This window comes from Musca autumnalis, unplaced genomic scaffold, assembly GCF_047663935.1.
Source record: "Musca autumnalis isolate F117 unplaced genomic scaffold, ASM4766393v1 scaffold_5, whole genome shotgun sequence".
Taxonomy (NCBI): Eukaryota; Metazoa; Arthropoda; class Insecta; order Diptera; family Muscidae; genus Musca; species Musca autumnalis.
In genome coordinates this window covers 110,675,214-110,697,351 of record NW_027412088.1, presented here as the reverse complement: position 1 = coordinate 110,697,351, position 22,138 = coordinate 110,675,214, and the positions used below count along the sequence as shown (strand labels likewise).

Genomic DNA, 22,138 nt, shown 5'->3' with positions numbered 1-22,138 from the left:
AATGGAGTGCATCTTTCAGTAGTCACGCTCTTGTAAAAATCATGAGTGAAAATGCATAATTTGATGCACTTCCAAATCACTTGTACATATGATTTAACTGCCTCTTTGGAGGAAAACTTTTTGCTGGGTTGTTATTATATTCGGTTTGCAAAAGATATTATTAAGGAATTTCTATTTACTCGATTTGTGGTAATTTTAAATATAGGATCATTATAGTATGTTTAGATTTATGAAACCCATTGGATTTCAAATATCAGTTGCGTATACGTCAAATAAAACCCAATGGATTATTATAAATAAATAAATAAATAAATAAATAAATAAATAAATAAATAAATAAATAAATAAATAAATAAATAAATAAATAAATAAATAAATAAATAAATAAATAAATAAATAAATAAATAAATAAATAAATAAATAAATAAATAAATAAATAAATAAATAAATAAATAAATAAATAAATAAATAAATAAATAAATAAATAAATAAATAAATAAATAAATAAATAAATAAATAAATAATTAAATAAACAAACTACATCGGGCGGAAGATATTCCATTTCAAAACTAAATACCAGATTTTAGTCATTTCGTTAGGATACTGTGGCTAAAGCTTTTAACATGCCGATAATAGTGTAGCAAAACTATATGGGGACTAAATTAAATAGTGGTCTACCGAAAATTCCTGGTGGACAAGTTGTATATCCATAGCGAAGACTAAGTATTACATTTAAGCCACGCTGGTGCGATAACGTGGTAAAATACTTCAAAATACCGAAGAACTATACCGACAATTCTATAAAGATATGTTCAGCCACATAGTAGAATAAATTGTGTAAAACCTTTAGAAACAGCAAAACTCGGACAGTACCATTCTATATTAAAACATAGACCAAGTACAGCAAAGCCACACCTTTAATTTTTTATATATTTTTCGTAGTTTAATTTAGAGGCTAAGATAAAACGTCTCTTATTTGCGTAGTGTCCACTATGTAAATCTACATCGATATATCTGCTTTAAGACGGTCAATAAAGAACCGCTGGTGCGATAACGTGGTAAAATACTTCAAAATACCGAAGAACTATACCGACAATTCTATAAAGATATGTTCAGCCACATAGTAGAATAAATTGTGTAAAACCTTTAGAAACAGCAAAACTCGGACAGTACCATTCTATATTAAAACGTAGACCAAGTACAGCAAAGCCACACCTTTATTTTTTTATATATTTTTCGTAGTTTAATTTAGAGGCTAAGATAAAACGTCTCTTATTTGCGTAGTGTCCACTATGTAAATCTACATCGATATATCTGCTTTAAGGCGGTCAATAAAGAACCGTGCATGTAGCATCACATAATATTTTTGGGATTAAATGAATATAGCTCCCTTTTCGGTGAAGTTTTTAAATCTCTGTTTTCGCAAATGACCCATAGAAAACGAGATAAAATGCGCGATATTTTCAAAAATAATTTTAAGGGATTTTCCTACGTTGCAATTTCTCGTATCTCGCGTTTTAGTAGATGAATATTCATGGTTTATTAGATCTCGAACGTAAATATCTAAAATATGCAAAGAAGAACGAGGAAATCGAATGACTATTGTAAAAATTAGGCCCGAAAAATGTGATTAAAAGAAAATTTTTCTTTAAACATTTTCGAATTTAAATATAGATTTCTTTGAGCCTGTGTAGACTACATTCACTATAAATACAATAACTCAGAATAGCGAGTTCTACAATCCTATATGTATATGATTTTTTGAAAAACCTGTCTGCGGAATGAAATTAAAAGAAAATAAAAAAACACAATTAAAATCTGGCTTCAAGATGTCAGATGGCATTTAAAAGTACACGCAAATCAAATTTTGAATGATTATACATCGGTGAGATGATCTTTATTTAGTTGGGGTATTGGGTATTGTAAAAATATTATACAATATTATAATATCGTCCCTATAATAGTATTTGTTATGGTGAGCAATATTATGTATCCCAAATTTATATAGACATACATCATTGGGATTAGACATTGCTATTATTTCATCCAGTACAAAAAGGGGCAAATCTGAAAAATGGTTAGTTATAAACAGTGTTTGAATTTGCTACTAGTTTTTCACAGCACAGCACAAGGTCTATGCTGGTGCTGTGAAAGTGACGCAGCATAGCACATAGCCACAGCATCAAAAATAAAAACGAGTGCTATTGCTATGCTGTGCTATTTTCAAAAATAAAATCGAAAACTGTTGCTGTGCTATGCTGCCAACATAAACGTAGCATAGCACAAGGTCTATGCTGTGCTTCTGAAATCTTCACAGCACATAGCATAGCATAGTCATAAAAATCAAAAACGAATGCTATTGCTATGCTGTGCTGTTTTCAAAATCAAAAACGAAAACTGCTGTTGTGCTATGTTACGAACATAAAAGTAGCATTGCACATAGCATAGTCATGAAATCGAAAAACGATTGCTGTGCTCTGCTATGCTGTAAACATTTCTACATAGCATAGCATAATGAATGTTAACCCAGCAAACTCACTAACCCCCATTATTATAAATAAGCCTTCTTTGGTTATAGTTTGGATTTTTCGATCAGATTTTTTTAGCGTTCCGGTTAAAATAATATTAAAAGGGACCATTCAATTTCAAGGAGAACTTTCTTGGCATTAACTTATAATGTGAAAATTATATTTTTAATGTCTTCAAATTCGTTTATTTTGCGTTTTCAAATACATCCAATAGTAAAAGAAAACTTATAATAATGACCCTATGAGTTGTTCAGTGTTGTTTATTGCTTACAAGGTGCCTACATGGTACTTTTTTCATCGATTGGATAATACTTGTGGTCTATAGAGTGATTTTGTGAAAATTCGCCTTTGGGCCTATAAAATGGGCACCAATTTTAATTTTAATTTGTATTGGCGAATTTTCACAAAATCACTTTACAGATCACATTTATTGTCCAATCGATGAAAACAGTTTACAAGTTGCTGAACAAGTAATCCCACAAACATTTTTGAAAATCGGGTCAGATTTTAATTTTGGCTATATAAAGGGCCCATGGAATCTTTGAGGTCCCAGTGGCACGTGTTAACATACTCCAATTGAGCTCAAACTCTGACAATCTTAATTTTTAACAAAACAGGCGAAACCGAATGAATCACGAAACTCTAGAAGACATATTATTAGTAAAGCTAAATTCTGCCTTTATAAACGAAGCTATAAACAAATTGTCCCTTTTTGAAGACCAGAATCAAGAAGATTAGTGCAAATGTTTTTATAATTAGCCATCGTTATGCATTTGTCTAATTTCCGTTAAACATTCTAAAGGTTCCTTACTGTAAAAATATATTTATTTGTGTATCTAATGGGTACTTTACACGGTATGTTTTTTACATATGAGTTGTCACTTCTCCAATACACAATGTATATGCAAAGTGACAACACATATGTAAAAAACATATCGTGTAAAGTACCCATTAGATACACAAAATAATAGTAGTGTTTTAAAAATATCGAAATGTGCAATTAGTCATGGTTTCACAGCTCAATAGCAAATTCTGTTATATTTCAAATACATACTTATTGGCCATCAAAAATTTTTCTGGGTTATGTTTAATGCTATGCTGTTGATTTTGTACTTCGCAGATTTCAGTAGCACAGCATAGACCATGTGCTATGCTACTTTTATGTTCGCAGCATTGCAGAGCAACAGTTTTCGTTTTTATTTTGGATGACTATGCTATGCTATGTGCTGTGAAGATTTCAGAAGCACAGCATAGACCATGTGCTGTGCTACTTTTATGTTCGCAGTATAGAAGAGCAACAGTTTTCGATTTTGTTTTTGAAAACAGCACAGCATAGTAATAGCATATTTTTAGTGATTTCAGTGCTGTGCTGGTAGCAAATTCAAACACTGGTTATAAAGAGTTGAAAGTTCTGCATCGAGTTTGCTCTAGGGTACCCCCTTGACAGTTTGCCTCGTATGTAGTTCCGCATATATGTATTTCTTGCATATTATTTCGACTTTGTTTTGGTCATTTATATTCGATTTAATTAATTTCAATAAACTGCCGATGTAATATTGGTAACCTGTAGAATATTTATTACCATAAACATCTCTAAGTAACTGTTGATTTCATGCATGGCCCACACAAACCAATTTCAATTAGTTCTATGATTAGAAGTGAATAATAAAATTTGTTACATTTTGTATAAATTAAAAAATATATGTGAACAGTATTGATTGGAAACAATCAAAGGTTATTGCATTTCATTAGTAACCGGTTATAGTATGCAAATGTAAACAAGTACCCGATATACGGACATTACTATTCCTTCAAAACTACCAAAGTGAACGAACGTACCGCACGAATTTGTCAACAAAACATAATTTTTTGATTTATATAGGAATTAATTAGAATTACTATTTTAATTAATAACGTCTTATCGGCAAATAACAAGTTTGTTTCTCTATTTTAAATACAACTGCAAATAAAATAATAATGCAAATAATTGAAGCAAATGGTATCGGGTATGTTTTAATAGGATTTATATGATTGGCAAATCCATATGTATATACTATACTAAGGAAAGAATATTGGAAAGGTATTAGGGACTTGACGCGAAATAAAATTCAACATTATTTGTAAGTACTTCCTAATAAACGTTACTTTGCTAAATGAGAAAGCGCAGTCTACACAAACCCTGGGATTGTAAAAATAAGACTATTTTCTTCCATGCAAGAACCAACATAAAGTCATGTGATAGAAAGACACTGGTTATATGCAGTTATATAAGCCAGTGTCAGAAACAATATTTCTGAAATGTTTTCAAATTTCCATTGTGTGCTTTGTACTTTTTAGTGATAACAAACAAAGCTAATAGACAAATCCAGCAGGTCACTCATGTCATATCTTATCACTTCAACACACATTTGTTTCCATCTTTTATTTTATTCATGTCACTCATTGTATAACTGTGAACATTTTCAAAATAATTTATTTCGTAAATCGCAATAACACTTAAACATAGGCATAATTGGCTACATGACCCATAAATATCACTGAATCCTTGTGTTTGATGGCAAAGACAAACGGATGATCAGCATCAAATTTCTTGGTACGCGAAAAGAGATTTTTCAGACCTAAACACCAACAATGAAAAAAACAAATTAACACAAATATTTGACAAAACATATCAGTGATCAATCGCTTGTTTGTTACTCACCTCCACTTTCCAATGGCTGTTCAGCACCGGTCTCTGAAACATCAACGTAGGCCTTATGGTTGGCACTGTTGATGTAGTGGCTCACAAACATACGATACATATTGCCAAAATCACCTTGGCGTGTAAACATGGTAGTGACACCCAACTGTGAAAAGGGATACAATTTATTATACCTCCAATGTAGTTTATGAATGGACAAAGTGATTTGTTATGCTTACCTTTTTGAAGGGTTCCTCGAGATTTGTATTGAACGATACGCTGAATTTAGGCAAATAAATTTCCACTTTTTGTGTGCTGAAACCTTCATCGAGAACGGCCACCAAATTCTTGTTCTTCAGCGATTGCAGCAAATCACGCAAACCATCTTTGCGATTAGGCAAAATGATAACCATGGAAAAGTCTGTATTCTGATAGGGCAATTCAACAGCTTTGGCATCCAAATTTCTGTATTCGCCATAATTGAAGTTATTCAAAGTCCACATGGTGTCCACTTGTATGGTTTGACGACCGCCAGCAGAGAAAGAACGACGCGATGTTTTGTCGGTACGGAAAGCTTTCTGCCAAGGGGCACTGAAACTAATGCCATTGACGATGACACCCTCAGTCAAATCTTGCAATAAATTGTAATCCAAGATATTGGCTATTTTGCCGGCAGTTTTGGTTTCCATTGCCTTGTTAATACGATCAGCTGTCCTCTTGTTGTAGGGTGGATGGAAGTCAGCCTTTTCAATATTCGAATCAAAATCACGTTGAGCAACATCTTTGAATTTTTGTTTGAATTCAAGATTTTCATTAATGTAAATGTTGTTGGCCAAACGAATGTTATTGTCGCGGGCAAATGTCTGTTGAAAATCGGCAAATTTGCGCACAACTTGTTCGGGATCACTGGAACCTAAGCGCAAGCCAGTTTGCATTTCTGTGGCTGTCTTACCCTTGGCACCATAGAAGGCTAAGGCCATTGAAATTTGCACAGCTGCTGGTGAGACAACAACATTGTCATTAAGTTTGTCGGTAGCAATAGCATTATACAAATCGGCTGCGAATATATTTCGTTCGATAGTTTGGGCTACATTAGAGGCCAAAGAAGAAGTAGCTGCTTCACTAAAGCCCACTACGGCCACAGTTGCCAGAAGTAGAGCTAAAGAGATATAATAGAAAAACCTTGAATATTTTCTTATGATAAGGCTTAGCGGGGGAATGTCTTACCTAAGTACCACTTCATATTTCTTACAACGCAGTACAGACTAAAAATGTTTTAAATTTTGAGTTTACTCGTCCAAGTGTAAATCAATACTAACGCCTTATCACATGAAATTGTCTAATTTTCCTTCAAAAACAACATGATGCTCTGAGTTTTGTGAACATTTTAAGAAAATATGAGTGGCTTTGTGTGTCTTTACACTCACAAAAAATTGTCTACGTTTGAGTGGGCTTATGCGAAATGGACACAGCAAAGTTTAATGGAATGGACAAGCATTTCATGACTCTTACGAGTACTACTACTTCGGATTTGACTATGGTTTTTATAACATCCACCATAAGATGAGGTTGTGAAAAATCGAAGTGTTTGGTGGAGACAAAAAAATTTTTGGGTCACTCTAATATACATATATACTTTATATTAGAGTGGCCCAAAAATTTTGTTTTTGAAACGCCTATTCCCTACATTTTTTTCCATCCAAAAACCTTACATATGAAATTTTATGGAGATTAGTTAACATTAACCCGTGCCACCCCATACCAAGAACTATGGAAATAAAGATCGGTCAGGGGGTTATAGTTAAGCGATCATCATATTTTTTTTGTAGAAATTCGTTTTTGGCCACAAAAATGAGCTGTTAAAGTTTTTCATCGATTGAACCATAAATGCGGCCTTTAAGCATTTTGGTAAAAATTTTCTTTTGATCCCATACAAATTACTATGGAAGCAAAGAACGCTCTGGTAGCAGGGGTTAATGTTAATATGTTGTTAAGGTTTTTGGATCACATCGATAAGATTTAAAAAAAATGTCATTGTTTGGGCCGCCCTAATATACACATGGTAAAAACCAAAAATTTTGTACAACCGATGAACCCGAGTTTCAACCTTTCAGAATTTGCGAACTGTTAACATATTCAATATAGTATGACTGATGTGTTTTAGGAGGGATCCCACAATGTCGACCATTAAAATTAATTTACGTGGAAACTGTGTTGGCATCAATGTAGAAAAATGAGTAAAATTAGATTGAAGCCAACAAGTTTTTTATGTTCCTTTTCGAATTCCGGCTTAACCTTACATTTTATAGACCTATGCCCAAAGAAAGACCCAAGGAAAACTCCATGGGCAACAGGAAAACTCCATGGGCAGATATTCCATTCTTAAACTTGAGTGATCTTATATAGTTACATAGTCTCACTCACTGCCGATAATTTGCTTCGAGTGTATGTCAACAACACATGTTTAAGTTACTCAATTTAATTCATATGCAAATCGTTATCTGTCCACCACTATAAATACTGACTATTAAATAAATTAGAGTAAAGTGATTGATCAGATGTTTAGTGTCTCTGGTCGAAATAATTATACCCTACACATGTGATAAAGCGAATACATGTTTACATTGTTGTCCATCTCTGAAATGCGATTTAACACTTCATTAAAATTAGTGCAGTGTAGAATGTTATTATGTGTGTATATTATTCAAGTGGTTATGTGTTAATTTGTACTAATTTGTTAGAAAACAACGACGACATAGTACCGATAATAGTTCAACAAACGCTCACATCACAGAGAACGGGTTATCGTAACTGAGACGCTGACAAATTTTGAGTGATTTTTTATTGAAATATATTTTTTAGACTCAAATTTCTGAATAACAAAACTGCGTTGACACATTCCTGACCTTACTCTTTTTTTCTTTTTATTGTTTACGCAAATAATTTCTCAGTAATTTGTCTTTCTTTTTTAGAAATTTAATTATGTACACTAATATATATATATATGTGTGTATCAAATGATATTATGAAGCTGCGATAGAATGAATATACATTAGGGTTATGACTTTTTGGCTTGATTTCCTGTTGCGTATGAATGTATGAGTAATGTAATAAAATCGAACGTATTATATTACGTATACATAGTTTGTTCATAAAAAAATATGTGGGCCATTGGAACTGCGTAGTGGACTAGATAGTTCCATATAGTTCATATGGCACAACTCTACTTTTGCCTATTAATGAGGTAATACATATACATACGACAAACATACATAAATAAACTAATGTAATTGCTATTTTTTGCTTCTGATCACAGCTTTGTGGACAGTTTTCGTTTGGTAGTGGTTTACATACTTTAATGCAAATATGTGAGAGCTAAGATAAGTCCGTTTTGAACTTTGTATACTATCCACAATTTCATATTCTGAACTAAAATTAAATAGTTATTTTTGTTTCCATAAATTGTGATGACCACTGGCTGGAAATCCTAAACACAGAAAAAAGGCCTCTCTAACATATGTCCCAAACATATTTTGCAGCAAACATATATTTGTTTGCAAGCAGTCCCAAACAAATATATGTTTGGGTGCAAACAAATTATATGTTTTGGTGCAAACAAATACAAACCCAAAGCCACAAAAAAACAAACACATGCGCCAGTGGGCGCTTACTAAGAGCAAGGGAGCGTAAATTTCAATGTAAAACACATTGAAATGTACCCAGCAAAAAGTTTGCCTCCAAAGAGGCAGTTAAATGATATGTACAAGTGATGTGGAAGTGCATCAAATTATGCATTTTCACTCATGATTTTTAGAAGAGCGTGACTACTGAAAGAGGCACTCCATTGCACTGCATTTTAACTGACCCTTTGGCACTGCATTTTAACTGACCCTTTGGCACTGCATTTTAACTGACCCTTTGGCATTGCATTTTAACTAACCCTTTGGGGTAAAATAGGAGGCAGTCCAAAGCACGTGTTTTGATACAGGCATTCTGCGGAAATTGTGCAAGCCATTACAAAATATGCCAGAACAAATAAAATGGATTTATTATTTGTGTAAAACAAAAATATTAAGAACTTTATTACATTAACACAAATTATGAAAATTCTCCATTGAATTCAATCGCAAACATGCGCGTTTCCTCCGCTCTCCATTTGTTCCAAGCTGAACTGTTTTTACTTCATTTGCTAAATGGGTTGCCTTCCCATCACCAGTTAAGATTTCGACATGTACTCCAACAGCACTCCATTCGGAAGTTTTCTTCTCGTGAGTTACCGGAAAAATGTTCACAAATCAATATTATTTAGTTTGTATTAACAAATGTTTGGAAATGTTAACACGCTTATCTCTTTTTGGAAAATGTAGAGATGTACAAACTGATTTATGTATATGTAGGGATCTCTAACAACTGCTAATAAAATGTAGCGAACGGAGTGCCTTTTTCACGACTCCGTTTGGACTGCATCCGGATGCTGTTAAATTGTGAGGAATTGGAGTGCCTTTTTCACGACTCCGCTGAACTGCATCCGGATGTTGTTGAAATGTGACAAGTGGATGTGATTCTTTGGATTGCATCCAAATGCGGTTAAAATGTGAGGACTGGAGTGCCTTTTTCACGACTCCGGTTGAACTGCATCAAAACATGCCGTGACAGAACTAGTCCACATTGCACTACTTCCAATTTATTTTGCTGGGTATGCTCACTTGCTCTTAGTAAGCACTCACTAGCTATCTCCAACATATACACACATTTCCCGCTTGGGCGATGGGCTAGTTCGGCATCGGAAACTCGTCGATTCTCAGCGTTACAGTAACTAGTTCCACTTCTGACCCCTCACAGTGCTATCAACTGTAAACTTTAACATGGGGATGTCATAGGAGGTAACCAATTGACACTCTATGCATTACCTGTAGGTGGTATTGTACTAGTTCCAGGTTTACAGTCATATACCAGTTTATTTATAAAAAAGTGGTGGGAAATAGTCACAACTGACGCTTCGTCGTTTACTTGGGGATATATAGGTGTCAATTGGTTCCCTTCGCATTACTTATGGGTCAATTGTGAACTAGTACCACTTACCTCTAGTTTAGGACTATTTAAATTGCGACAATTGGAATTGCTAGCGGGTAGAGAGAAGAAGAGGGCGATTTGCATATTTCCGTCGTATTCCTTTTTTATACCAGAACAAAATGAATAATATGAACGAAGATATTCATTCCATCAACACTAGCTTCTGTTATTGGATGCTTCATTTATATTAAAGTTACGAAGAAAATGTAAATGTGAATTATTTATACAACTCGTCGTTTAAGTTAAGTTAATTAAGTCGCAACTGACGCTTCCTCGTTTACTTGGGGATAAAAAGGTGACAATTGGTTCCCTTCGCATTACTTAGGGGCCAATATTTGTACTAGTACTGATTAGAACTAGTTCTGGACTACTTAAAATGCGACAATTGGAATTTTAGTCCCCACAGGGTTATAAATGTTGGTGGTTGTTTAATGGAACGCATGGAAATCAGCAACAACAAACACATAGGTACATAAAAAATTCCGAAGAAATACATAACAGGCTGTAATAAAAGAAAAACGGAATGAAATCATTTATAAAAAGTTACACTTTTAAAAAGAAATAAATATATAGAAACATCAATGAACGCTTCTCCTTATTTGTAAAAGAAAACACATTTTCCTCAAAGTTGAAATCATCAGTGGGAAATCGGCATCTGGAATTAAATGATTATAAATGTAAGAAAAAGGTACATCCATATTTCAAACATGCATATGTATGTATATGAAAAATGTATTGATGTAATTACCAATATAAATGCGATTTATTCCTTGTCAAATAAAATATTTCCATTTATCTTTTTGATTCAGTTATAACATTTCCAATTATAAAATGTATTGGACATTTAATTTACTAATAAACACCATTTCTTTAAGAAAACACAAAACACTGATTTATTTACTCACATTACCGTCTTTACTCAACGATTTTATTTAGACAACTGAAAAAAAGAACAATATAATATTTTTTTTTCTTTTCGTCTTCGCTTGCTACTTTGGTTAACACCCTGCAAACCATTTCTATCGCCTAAGAATAATACGCGATTTTCCTGGGCGAATAATTTTTCGCAGGCGATATCGCCTAAAAATCTTCTGCGTAACACCAACCTAAAGTAACTGTTTATGGAATGCGAATCGCGACCAAGATTCGCTGACGAATCATTTGGAAGATCTTAAGAAGAAGAAAATATAAACAAAAAATTAAAGAAAATTTATTTTTCAATTTTCTTTGTTTTTTATTTCTTTCATTTTTTGTCTTTGATTTTTATACTTTTTGTTTTATTTTCTGATTTGTTATAATTTTTTATCATTCCTTATGACATAGTGGTTTATACTGCTTCTCGGGCCTTTCTTAATTCCACTTGGCAAAACCCAGACATGTACTATGTTTGTCAATACTCATAATATAATACGTGTCATTTATACCAAAGTTATGAAGAATGTGTATATGAGAATTATAAGCAACCAAATCAAAACTTTTAGTAACAATCGCGTGATCGGGGTTCGGAAGAATAATATATTATTCGCCTGCTCTAACAATAGCGGAACATAACACAATTTCGCGGAAAGATCGCCGAGAAGCATAACAGGTAATTTGTCATAGCGATTGATTATAAACAATAATTTTTGAGAATCGTCTACAAATGGCAAATTACTCGCATGGGTGAATTTTATATAAAAATTCGCTAAAAGATCGCCGGAAAGAAGCGTTGAAGAAAAATTTGGTCGAAAAATCGTCCAACAATCTTCCAATGGTTTGCAGGGCACCAACAAATCACGAAACACACGTGTTTGGCCAAAGCTTCTGCGTCTCCTATAACACCATACACACAGCTCTTTGTTATAAAACAGCATTCCGCTTCCGCGAGAGCTCTGTTGTTATTCTCTTTGACAAAAATCCTCTCTCCACCCATAAAAAATACATTCTAACATAAAAAATAAGTTGGTACCCAAACAAATAAAATTGAGATATGTTACAGAATGTTGCAAACATACATATATTTGTTTGGACCCATACGTATTTCTAACATGTATTTCTAAATGTACACAAAAACTTTAAGTGAAGACCACTTCGAACCCAAAATGCCAAATTATTTCCAATTTGTGCCGAAAACGTTAATAAAAACTTCAAAATACCTGAAATAGGGCAGTACCGTTATCTGGTGGCTATTCTAAAACGTGGATCCAAGTCCACAATTTTTGGTGCAAAAGTTTTTTGACGAATTCGGCAAACATTTCGAAACCTTCCGCAAACATTTCCTAAGGATACTCGAACAGACCTTAAACTACATTTATGCAAAAATGCTTTTCAGCATATTTGTCAACTTTTTTTTTGTTAAGTCTATAGATATTACATATATCCTTACAGACTAATTTAATTTACATATATACAACATCAATTGTTTATAAACCCTAGGTATACAGAGTACATTTAAGTATTTAAGTGTAATATTATTTTTCTTGTTAAATTATTCTTATTTTCAGACAGATCGATGATATTATAAAATTTATTGAATTGGACCATTAATCGACGTAGTGGATCGTTATTTGCATAGTTATATCGAAAATATTGAACTTGTAGCAATTGAAAATTTCTTGTAGGTCTGGTTGGAACATTTATTAAAATTCTGCGCATGATTAAATCAGAATGTATTTTACCTTGTATTATGTTCTGAAAGAAATTAGTTCCAAGCATTGTTCGGCGACTTTTCAATGAAGGAAGTTTTAACATATTAAGTCTTGTTTCATAAGATGGCAATGTTTAATGATTCCAGACTTGACTACGTAGAGCGAATAACATGAATTGTTTTTGAACAGATTCTAACAGATTATAGCACCATATTCAAGCACACTCCGGACAGAAGAAATATATAATTGCTTAGTGACTTGAGGATCAGAAAACTCCTTACTCCATCGTTTCATAAACCCTAATGCACCATTGGCTTTGTTCACCATTAAATTTATGCTGACGAAAATTTAATCGTTTATCCATCGTAATCGTTTATCCAGTAAATCATGGAAGGATTCTACAGATTCTAGTTCATTATTATCGAAGTAATATTTCGTGTGAAAAGAACGTAGCCTAGAAAATGAGATATGTTTGCATTTGCTTATGTTCAATTCCATTAAATTTACGTTGCACCAGGAATAAAAACTATCTAAGTCTGATTGAAGCAAGTTTTGCTCCGTTGGATCATTGAATGAACGACAAATTTTTACGTCATCTGCATACATTAATATGTTTGAATATTTTATTGTTGTTGGCAAATCATTAATGAACAGGTTAAAAAGAATAGGGCCAAGATGACTTCCCTGTGGCATACCAGATGAAATAAAGATAACTTTGGAGGTAGCATTGTTAAATTTTACTTTCTGTGTTCTTCCTGATAAACACTATGCAACACTGAAAATGCAAACAACTTTTAGTATGGATTTTTTGAAAGTACATATTTAGACTACAAAAACCCTAGTTGGGTTTTGTCCTGTCAGATCCAGTTCGGATTTTATGGCCTCATCTAATCCGGGCTAAATCTACACTTTTTTGCATTTATCTAGCCTTTATCTCAGAAACGAATAGGAATTTGGCATTGCTGTCTTTAGCAATATTGTAGCCCTAAACTACTAAAACTTTTCTATTGAAGAAACCACATAAGAAAAACTCCATCTAGGGCATCAAAATCTATAAACTATAGACAATTTTACATAATTGCTGAAATTCTGGTCTGTATCGGCTAAACTATTGGGAGTTGAACCAAGTAACCTTTTGCAAAAATCTTCCAAATAAAGTTCTCAACAATTCTTTAGAACATTCTGAAACTCTAAAATGCTTACTTCATGTTGTTTCAGCGGTATTTTGCATCATATTTTTTTACAACACGTATTTAAAACACTGTTCACACCAACAGTTTAATCTCGCATTTCGGATTTCACTACATTATTCACATTTTTATTAAATCGTCGTAGAGAAATGTACTGAAAACAACGGGATAGAGGCATTTTACAACAATGATATGTTCTGAAGAGTTGTGTATTACATTCCAGGGTATGTTTTTCCAAAAGAAAATATTCAGAAAAAATTAACGGTTTTGGAGATACGGTGCGAAATGTATAAAAATTGTGGTATTTTTGCATATATTTTGAAATTTTAGGCAATAAATGTAGTTTTTCGAGTTCATTATTTCTCCAAATATTGTATTCTTGTCCTTATCTACAAATTTGCTTCAGAGGTCAGAAGAAGATTCGCATTGGTTTCAGAGATATAGCCCCGAATTTCTTTAAAAACTCAATATTTAACCATGTTTAGATGGGGCCATAAAATCCGAGCTGGATCTGACACAACAAAACCCAACTAGGGTTTCTTGTCGTTAGGGTCTGTGTCCTCAGTTCGAATTGTTTGCACAAGATCACCTTAAAAATGTTGCACAGTGTAAATAGGATTTTAGCCACTTGAGAAGACAGTTACTAAAACCAATTTTATCCAGTTTTGCAAGTAGTAAATCATAATTCACTTTATCAAATGCCTTGCTGAAATCTGTGTATATAGTGTCTATTTGCATTTTGTTTATAAAACCATCATTTACAATAGTGGTCAACTCAAGAGCATTTGTGACGGTTGAGCGTGACTTCCTAAAACCATGTTGATAATTGGTTAATATTGAGCAAACTTGGAAAGATATCGTCTCAGTAAGAATTTTCTCAAACAGTTTTGGTATATCAATAAACTTTGCTATACCTCTACAGTTAGATACATCACTTTTGGAACCAGATTTAGTGGTAATATGTTAACTACTTATTTCATGTGGTATGTCATTGTTAAATATTTATTATTATTGTAAATATTTACGGTTATCAAAGAGTAATTTAAAACCCTATTATTGGGCAATGGAGTTTTGCTGGGGATGCACAGTGTCTAATTTTACGAAAAAACCTGGCCAAAACTCTTAGACTGAATGGATTGTGACCTAACCTTGGGTTTTTATGTTTTTCGGGTCGCTGGCTTTATTTTTCATATTTTTTAATCCTCAGACGGTCATTAAAGGGGTCTTTTTGGCCTCTTCTTCTATAAAATGTAACCGTATCAAATCAAAATATTCTAAAAATTTGTTCGCCATCATTTTTATTATAGGTCCTAGAATACACGAAAACACTATATCTTACCCAAACTCCAGAAATATACAAAATTAAAAACACATTTTAGGGTTAAGGTCGTACTTCATGTGAGTTTTGGCAAAATTGTAATGCAAAACATGATTTTAGAAGAACGACGTCAAAGAGAAAAATGTTTTCCGCTAAATTGCACTATAAGTCTCCAAAGAAATGAAATCTCTACTTGCATTATATACGGTATTAATTTTGACAAAAAAAAAAAAAAAAAAAAAACCTAGAAACTAAAATAGGGGTGCAAGCTTCTACCATTTCTACAATTTTGGAAATAGTTGAGTAAAGATTACTTGAAATCCTTGCACGTTAAGTATATGGTATCTTTGACAACTTTACTGACAAGAATGCGAGGAATATTTTTCTTAAAAAATTAAACCTCGGGCGAGTCAAAAAAGGCGTCTTTTGGTCCCTTTTTCCCCAAATCGTTAAAATCTCCTATAAAATGTGTTCGTATCGGACCCAAATATTCTAAAATTTTGTTCGCCATAAAATTTTACTATAGATCCTAGATAACATCAAAACTCTAAATTTTACCTAAACGCCAGGAAATTACCCTATACTATATTCTGGAATTCTGAATCAGCGAAAATATGTATAGGTATATCTGCAAGACAAAATGTCACATAAAAACGAAAAGTGCAAATATGTGCAGTAGGGTTATAACTTTTCTGCAATTTTTGCAATTCAAAAATACCACCGCATAGCCGTGTAGAGCATTAAAACTACTATGAAATACGGCGTAATTGAAGTTCAGTAATACATTATTTAATTTTATTCGTTATAATGACAATATCAAACCATTCTGGACCAATTTCTTATGAAATCGCGACATTTTTTGGCATTTAATGCATCTTTGACAATATTGCAATTTTTAGTTTTTCTTTATAAACTCGCGAATTTTATGTTAATGGTTATTGTACCTATCGGCCAAGAGAATATGTGGTCATTTGCAACGAATTCGCGAGAATTACAGAATTTTTTTAATGATTTTGCCTTTAAGAGTAATATTCGTTTTCTATAAATATTTATTCAAACAAAGCAAATTCAAGCTGTTAATAGAAAAAATAATATAAATTCCTTCTTGATAAAAGTAATAAATTTAGCATTTTGGTGACTTCTACGCAGCCTAGAGCACGGGAAAAAGCATTTTCCTGTTTTTTAATGCGTTTTTGTCACACTTAAATCCCTATAACTTAACCATTTGTTACCCAATTATGGCTTGTTAGAAAGACTTGATTTTCGCCTTTTTAAAAAAAAAGAAATTTTGTCCGTTTTAAGTTGAAAATCCAAGAAAATCCTTTTTTCACTACATTTACCGTTATAAAATCAAAAAGCGAAGTGACCCAAAGAAACCAAAGGTATTTTCGTCTTCCATGGACTCCCACAATACCGAATTTATGCATCAGAACATCTTAAATACTTTTCACATACCTTTCATTAAAATTACAAAAACAACGGGTTTTAACCGTTGTTGATTTTGGATATTGTCATAGTTTTATAAACAACTTAAATCTTGAGACAGCAAAAAATTTATTTAACAAGATAGCTATTAATTTTTTCATAACTACACGCAGTGGGATCCTACAAACAATATTTGACCCTATTTAGTGTAAATTGATAATTTTTATACCCCCAGCCTTTAGGCTAGAAAGGGTATATCACCAATATTTTTGAAAATTTAACATAGCAGAAGCCAAGGTTTACCCTTTTAGAATACGCGAATTGTGGTTCTATATTATACAAATTAAATATTTTTAGATAAAATGAAATGTTTTTGGACATGGCAAAAAATATTGGCCTTAAAAGATAATTTGCATGGAAGCTGTGGCTATATTTATGTTAAAAATGGGTAAAAATGGGTTGAAGCCACCATGTCTTTTTTTGTTTTCTCTCGATTTGTGAGTAAACCACACTTCTCTCGATTTTCCTGTCAAAGTAAAAGTAGAAGCAAACTAAATAAGGACCATCTCACTAATGTATTACTTTTCAAAATTTGAACTGCTTCTACCATTAAATGATGCTGACATTTTGAAGCCAGATTTACAGTGTTTTTTGAAATTTTCTTCTAATTTCATTCCGCAAACAGGGTTTTCAAAAAATCATGTAAAGGATTGTAGTACTTGCGATTCTGAATTATTTGATCCGACTAATGTGAATGTAGTCTGCACAGCTTCATAGTAATCTACATCCAAATGCGGAAATTTTGTGCGAACGTTTTTGTAAAAAACATATTTTTCGGGCCTAATTTTTACAATTGTCATTCGGTTTCCTCGTACTTGATTGCACATTTTAGTTTTTTACGTTCCGGATCTAACAAATCATTCCCCGTGAAAATCCATCTACTAAAACGCGAGTTACAAGAAAGTCCAAAGTAGAAAATTCACCTAAAATTGTTTTTGGAAATATCGCGTATTTTATCGCGTTTTCTGCGGTTCGTTTCCACTGCAATGAAACAACTAATACAGCATCTTCGTTTTAGCGGAAACAGAGATTTGAAAACTTCACTGATAAGGGAGCTACATTCATTTTATCTCAAAAAATAGTGTGTGATGCTACCTACATCCACGGTTCTTGATTGATCGCCTTGAAATAGATATATATCGATATAGATTTTTATGGTGGACATTGAAATCGGATGCGGACAAAAATTGTATGCACTTTGCGCAAATTAGCGATATTTTATAGGTATTTTAATGCTAAGATGCAGCTACATCTTATCCTCCAAATTAAATTTCGAAAAATTTATACAAATTAACAGATATAGTCTTGCTGTACATGAAAATCACATGCGGACAAAATGATTTTGATAATTACGCGATTTACACATATTTTAAAAAAGCATATAAATTAAAATGGATTATTTGACCTCTATTTCCATTTCAGAAGCTTTGAGATATATCCTCATCAACCCAATTAGCTTCCCTAATGGGAGAGCTTTAATATAAATGTCAATAAAGCAAAATCCGTCTATTTTGTTGGGAGATTTAAGCAAAATGAAGGAAGTATTCCTATAAATTTTTACAACATTTTCCACCACATAATGCATGTGAAAAAATATTTTTTCAAACAAAAAATATTTTTTTTGAGCAAAATATGTGCTTATTTTGGCTGTAACGTCCAAACTATAACACCAATCTGTATGATTGTAGTCTCATTTGATTCGCCGTGAAGTTTGGATCCAAAAAAAATTTTTATGTAATTATATGACCACTAAATGGGCCTTAATTTTGAAAAAAGTAGACTTATATTCAATAATTTATCAATTTTATGTACATTCCGCGAATTCTGTGTAACATTTTGCAGGTATTATGCAATCTACTCGCTGAAGTCACTTCGAGAGAACTTTTTTGTAACAATTGTGCTCATTAAAATAATTAGCGTTTTTATAATATTTTCTTTCTTAAAAAGCGAAATAAAAGCGCCATAACTTTTGTCCGCAACAACCAAAAAATGGCTTGCGACCAGATTCGCACTGGGAATTTTTTTCTTAACCTACATATCAAAAATCGTTGATGTAGCGCTAAAAAAAATTTATCATTTTTTTCTGGAATATGAAATAATTGACAATATTCGTGATATACATATTCATACGGGCAAAATGTGCCTCATCGAAATAATGGTTTTAGACCCCAAGTATGTTTGGACGAAATGTGTTTCATGCAATTTGGAGTTGATTTAGCAATGTCCGACCTTCTGTCTGTCTGTCCGTCTGTCTGGCTGGCTGGTGCGCACGATAACTCTCGAACAGATGAACCGATTCGGTTCAAATTTTGGCTTTCGTAACATTTTGTCCAAACTTAGTTTAAGTTCGAAGATGAGCTATATCGGTCCACTCCTTCCGGTACCTCCCCCACAAAAGTTCCAAAATGTTCGGAAAATTTGTAAGCATGATAACTCTTGAAGGGCGTAACCGATTTGGTCCATACTTTTCACATCGTGAAATTTCCACCAGACTTAGATGAGGTTCCAATATGGACTCAATCGGCCCACTCCTTCGGGTACTTCCCACACAAAATTTCTGGTAAGTTCAGTTTAGGACCTGCTCTCGAATCGCTTTGATTTTTGTTGCAACAATTTGTATTCACTCCCCCCCATACGACGGTACAAGCTTCATCAGGGGTAAGTCCATACTTCCTGAGAAAATGGGCGGAAAGTTGCAAAAAGCCCCTATGACACCTTGGGTAGTGGTTGGAGCGAAAGATAACTCTCGAACGGATCTGTCGATGCGGTCCAAAATTTGGACTTCTTAATATTTTATCAAAACATAGTTTAAATTGGATGATGGTCTATATCAGTCCACTCCTTCAGGTACCTCCCCCACAAAACTTCAAAAATGTTCGGAAAAATTTAGCGCACGAATACTCTTGAAGGGAGTGACCGATGTAATCTACAATTTGCACATCCTAATATATCTACCAGATATAGATCAGGTTCGAATATGGACTATATTTGTCTACTCCTTCTGGTACCTCTCACACAAAATTTCGGATAAGTTCACTTTAAGACCTGCTCTCGAATCACTTTGATTTTTGTTGAAGCGATTTCCATTCGCTAACTCCATTACGACGGTAAAAGTTTTTTCAGCGGCAAGTTATGTCACCATATGTGGCGGTCGGAAAGCACGATAACTCTCGAACTGTTCAACCGATTTGGTCCAACATTTGGTCTTCGTCATATTATATCCAAACTTAGTTTCATGGGCAATACCGGTCCATAACTGTTGGTACTTCTCCCCAATATTTAAAAAATGTCACTAAAATGCTAGGACGATTTCACTTGAATGGGGTAACCAATTCGGTCCAAACTTTGGATGTCTTAATATTTTATCAAAATTTAGTTTAACTTCTAAAATGGCCCATATCGGTCTTCCCTAAGGGTACCTGCCCTACGAAAGTTCAACATTTGTGTCTTAGTGCAGTTAATTCCTAATCCACATTTTTGTCGGCAAGTTCAAATGTCCTAAAAGGGCCACAAAATTCTGAAGATACCTTAAATACATTCGATCTGTCCGGAGGTGAAAGTTTCGCCTCAGATTGGCTGAGGGTATATATCTGTCGGCAAAGCCGACTGACACTTATTTCTTTGTTTTTTATTTTTGGCCAGGTTTTTCGGAAAATTGGACATTGTGGGATGGACTGTTTTCATCGATTTCAAATATATGATTTTCAAACGATTTTTTATACTCAACACCACACTGTGGTAGGGGTGGTAGGGCTGTAACCTTGAGAATCAACGAGTTTCCCATAGCAAACTAGTGCATTTGCTAGCGGGTATTGCGTTTGGCGAAAATCGATTCAGATGGAGGTATATATTTTTGCACGCTATGTCTGTAAAATTTTGCGGAAATTTTAAATGTGTAGCGGAATTAAATCTTGAACAAAAGAGCCAAATTATATTGAAATCGGTACAGCTCTGGATATATTTCTTCGACCAAATTCAGATCTTTGATGCCCCAAACTTACTTACTTATTTACTTAGCTGGGCCATTACAGAACATTTGTTCCATAGACCGAACTAAGAACGGATCTCCAATTCTGTCTGTTTAGTGCTTTGCTTTCTGGAATACCGCGCCTTGTCATCTCTTCATCCACTTGTTTGCGCCATCTATTCTTTTGTCTGCCAATTCTGCGTGAACTGCCATGTAGCTCGAATTTATACGCCTTTTTAGCGGGTTCATCATCGCTCATTCTTATTATATGGCCTAGCCAACGCAATCGCTGCATATCGATACGTTTAACATCAATGTAGTTAAACGCAGTTAAAAGTTGTATAGCAGATACAGCTCATGGTTCATACTACATTGATATTCACCGTCAACGCAGACTGATCCGTAGATCTTCCAAAGAATTTTTCTGTCAAACACGCCAAGCACTGCCTTATCTGCTTGCGCAAGTACCCAGGCTTCGGAACAATACATCAGCAGGGGTAGTATCAGTGTTTTGTAAAGCGTTATTTTTGTTTGACGAGTTGTGGCTTTGTTTTTAAAGTGCTTACTTAAGCCAAAGTAGCATCTGTTGGCCAATACAATTCTTCTTTTTATTTCACAACTGATGACGTTTGTTGTGTTTACGGTGGTGCCGAGTTATACGAAGTCCTTTACTACCTCAAAATTATTGCAACCAACTTCAACAGTTGGTCCGAGCTCAAAAAACGAATTGTGCGTCGACACCATCAACTTGGTCTTCTCGCCGTTTACCGCCAGACCCACGTTAGCAGATTCTCCTTCGACCTTCATAAAGGTATCGGTTACTTCTTTTACTGATCGTCCCATGATGTGTATATCATCACAATAAGCAAGTAACATGTGGCTATTGGAGTAGATTGTGACACTTCTTTTAACGTTTGCCTCTCGTATAACTTTTAATAGCAGGATGTTGAAAAGATCACACGAAAGGCTGTCAACTTGCCTGAAACCTCTTTTGGTACAAAACTCTTCGGAGAGGTTTTTTCCTATTTTAACTGAAGATCTTGTGTCAGTTAGAGCCAGTTTACAAAGCCGAATGAGCTTTGCGGGGCAACCAAATTCAGACATGGCTTGCAATACCTTTGAACGTAGCGGGCTGTCGAAGGCTGCTTTATAATCGACAAAAAGGTGGTAGTTGTCGATCTGCATCTCTTGGGTCTTCTCCAGCAGGGTAAAGATCTGGTCAATGGTGGACTTGTCTGGTCTAAAGCCGCATTGGTATGGTCCAATTATT

The 22,138-nt window shown here is 33.8% G+C and overlaps 2 protein-coding genes across 3 annotated transcripts in view; one reads left to right on the top strand and one right to left on the bottom strand.

Moving 5' to 3' along the window:
• Positions 1 to 22,138, top strand: part of pk (prickle) — a 411,335-nt gene that overhangs the window by 5,223 nt on the left and 383,974 nt on the right. The gene's annotated exons all lie outside the window — the stretch shown is intronic.
• On the bottom strand, positions 4,936 to 6,569 carry Spn43Ab (Serpin 43Ab). Its single transcript, XM_073957490.1, has 4 exons — positions 6,436 to 6,569; positions 5,448 to 6,367; positions 5,230 to 5,374; positions 4,936 to 5,146 (listed from the first exon to the last, which is right to left on the bottom strand). The coding sequence occupies exons 1-4, from the start codon at positions 6,449 to 6,451 to the stop codon at positions 5,025 to 5,027; spliced, it is 1,203 nt and encodes a 400-aa protein (XP_073813591.1). The 5' UTR covers positions 6,452 to 6,569; the 3' UTR covers positions 4,936 to 5,024.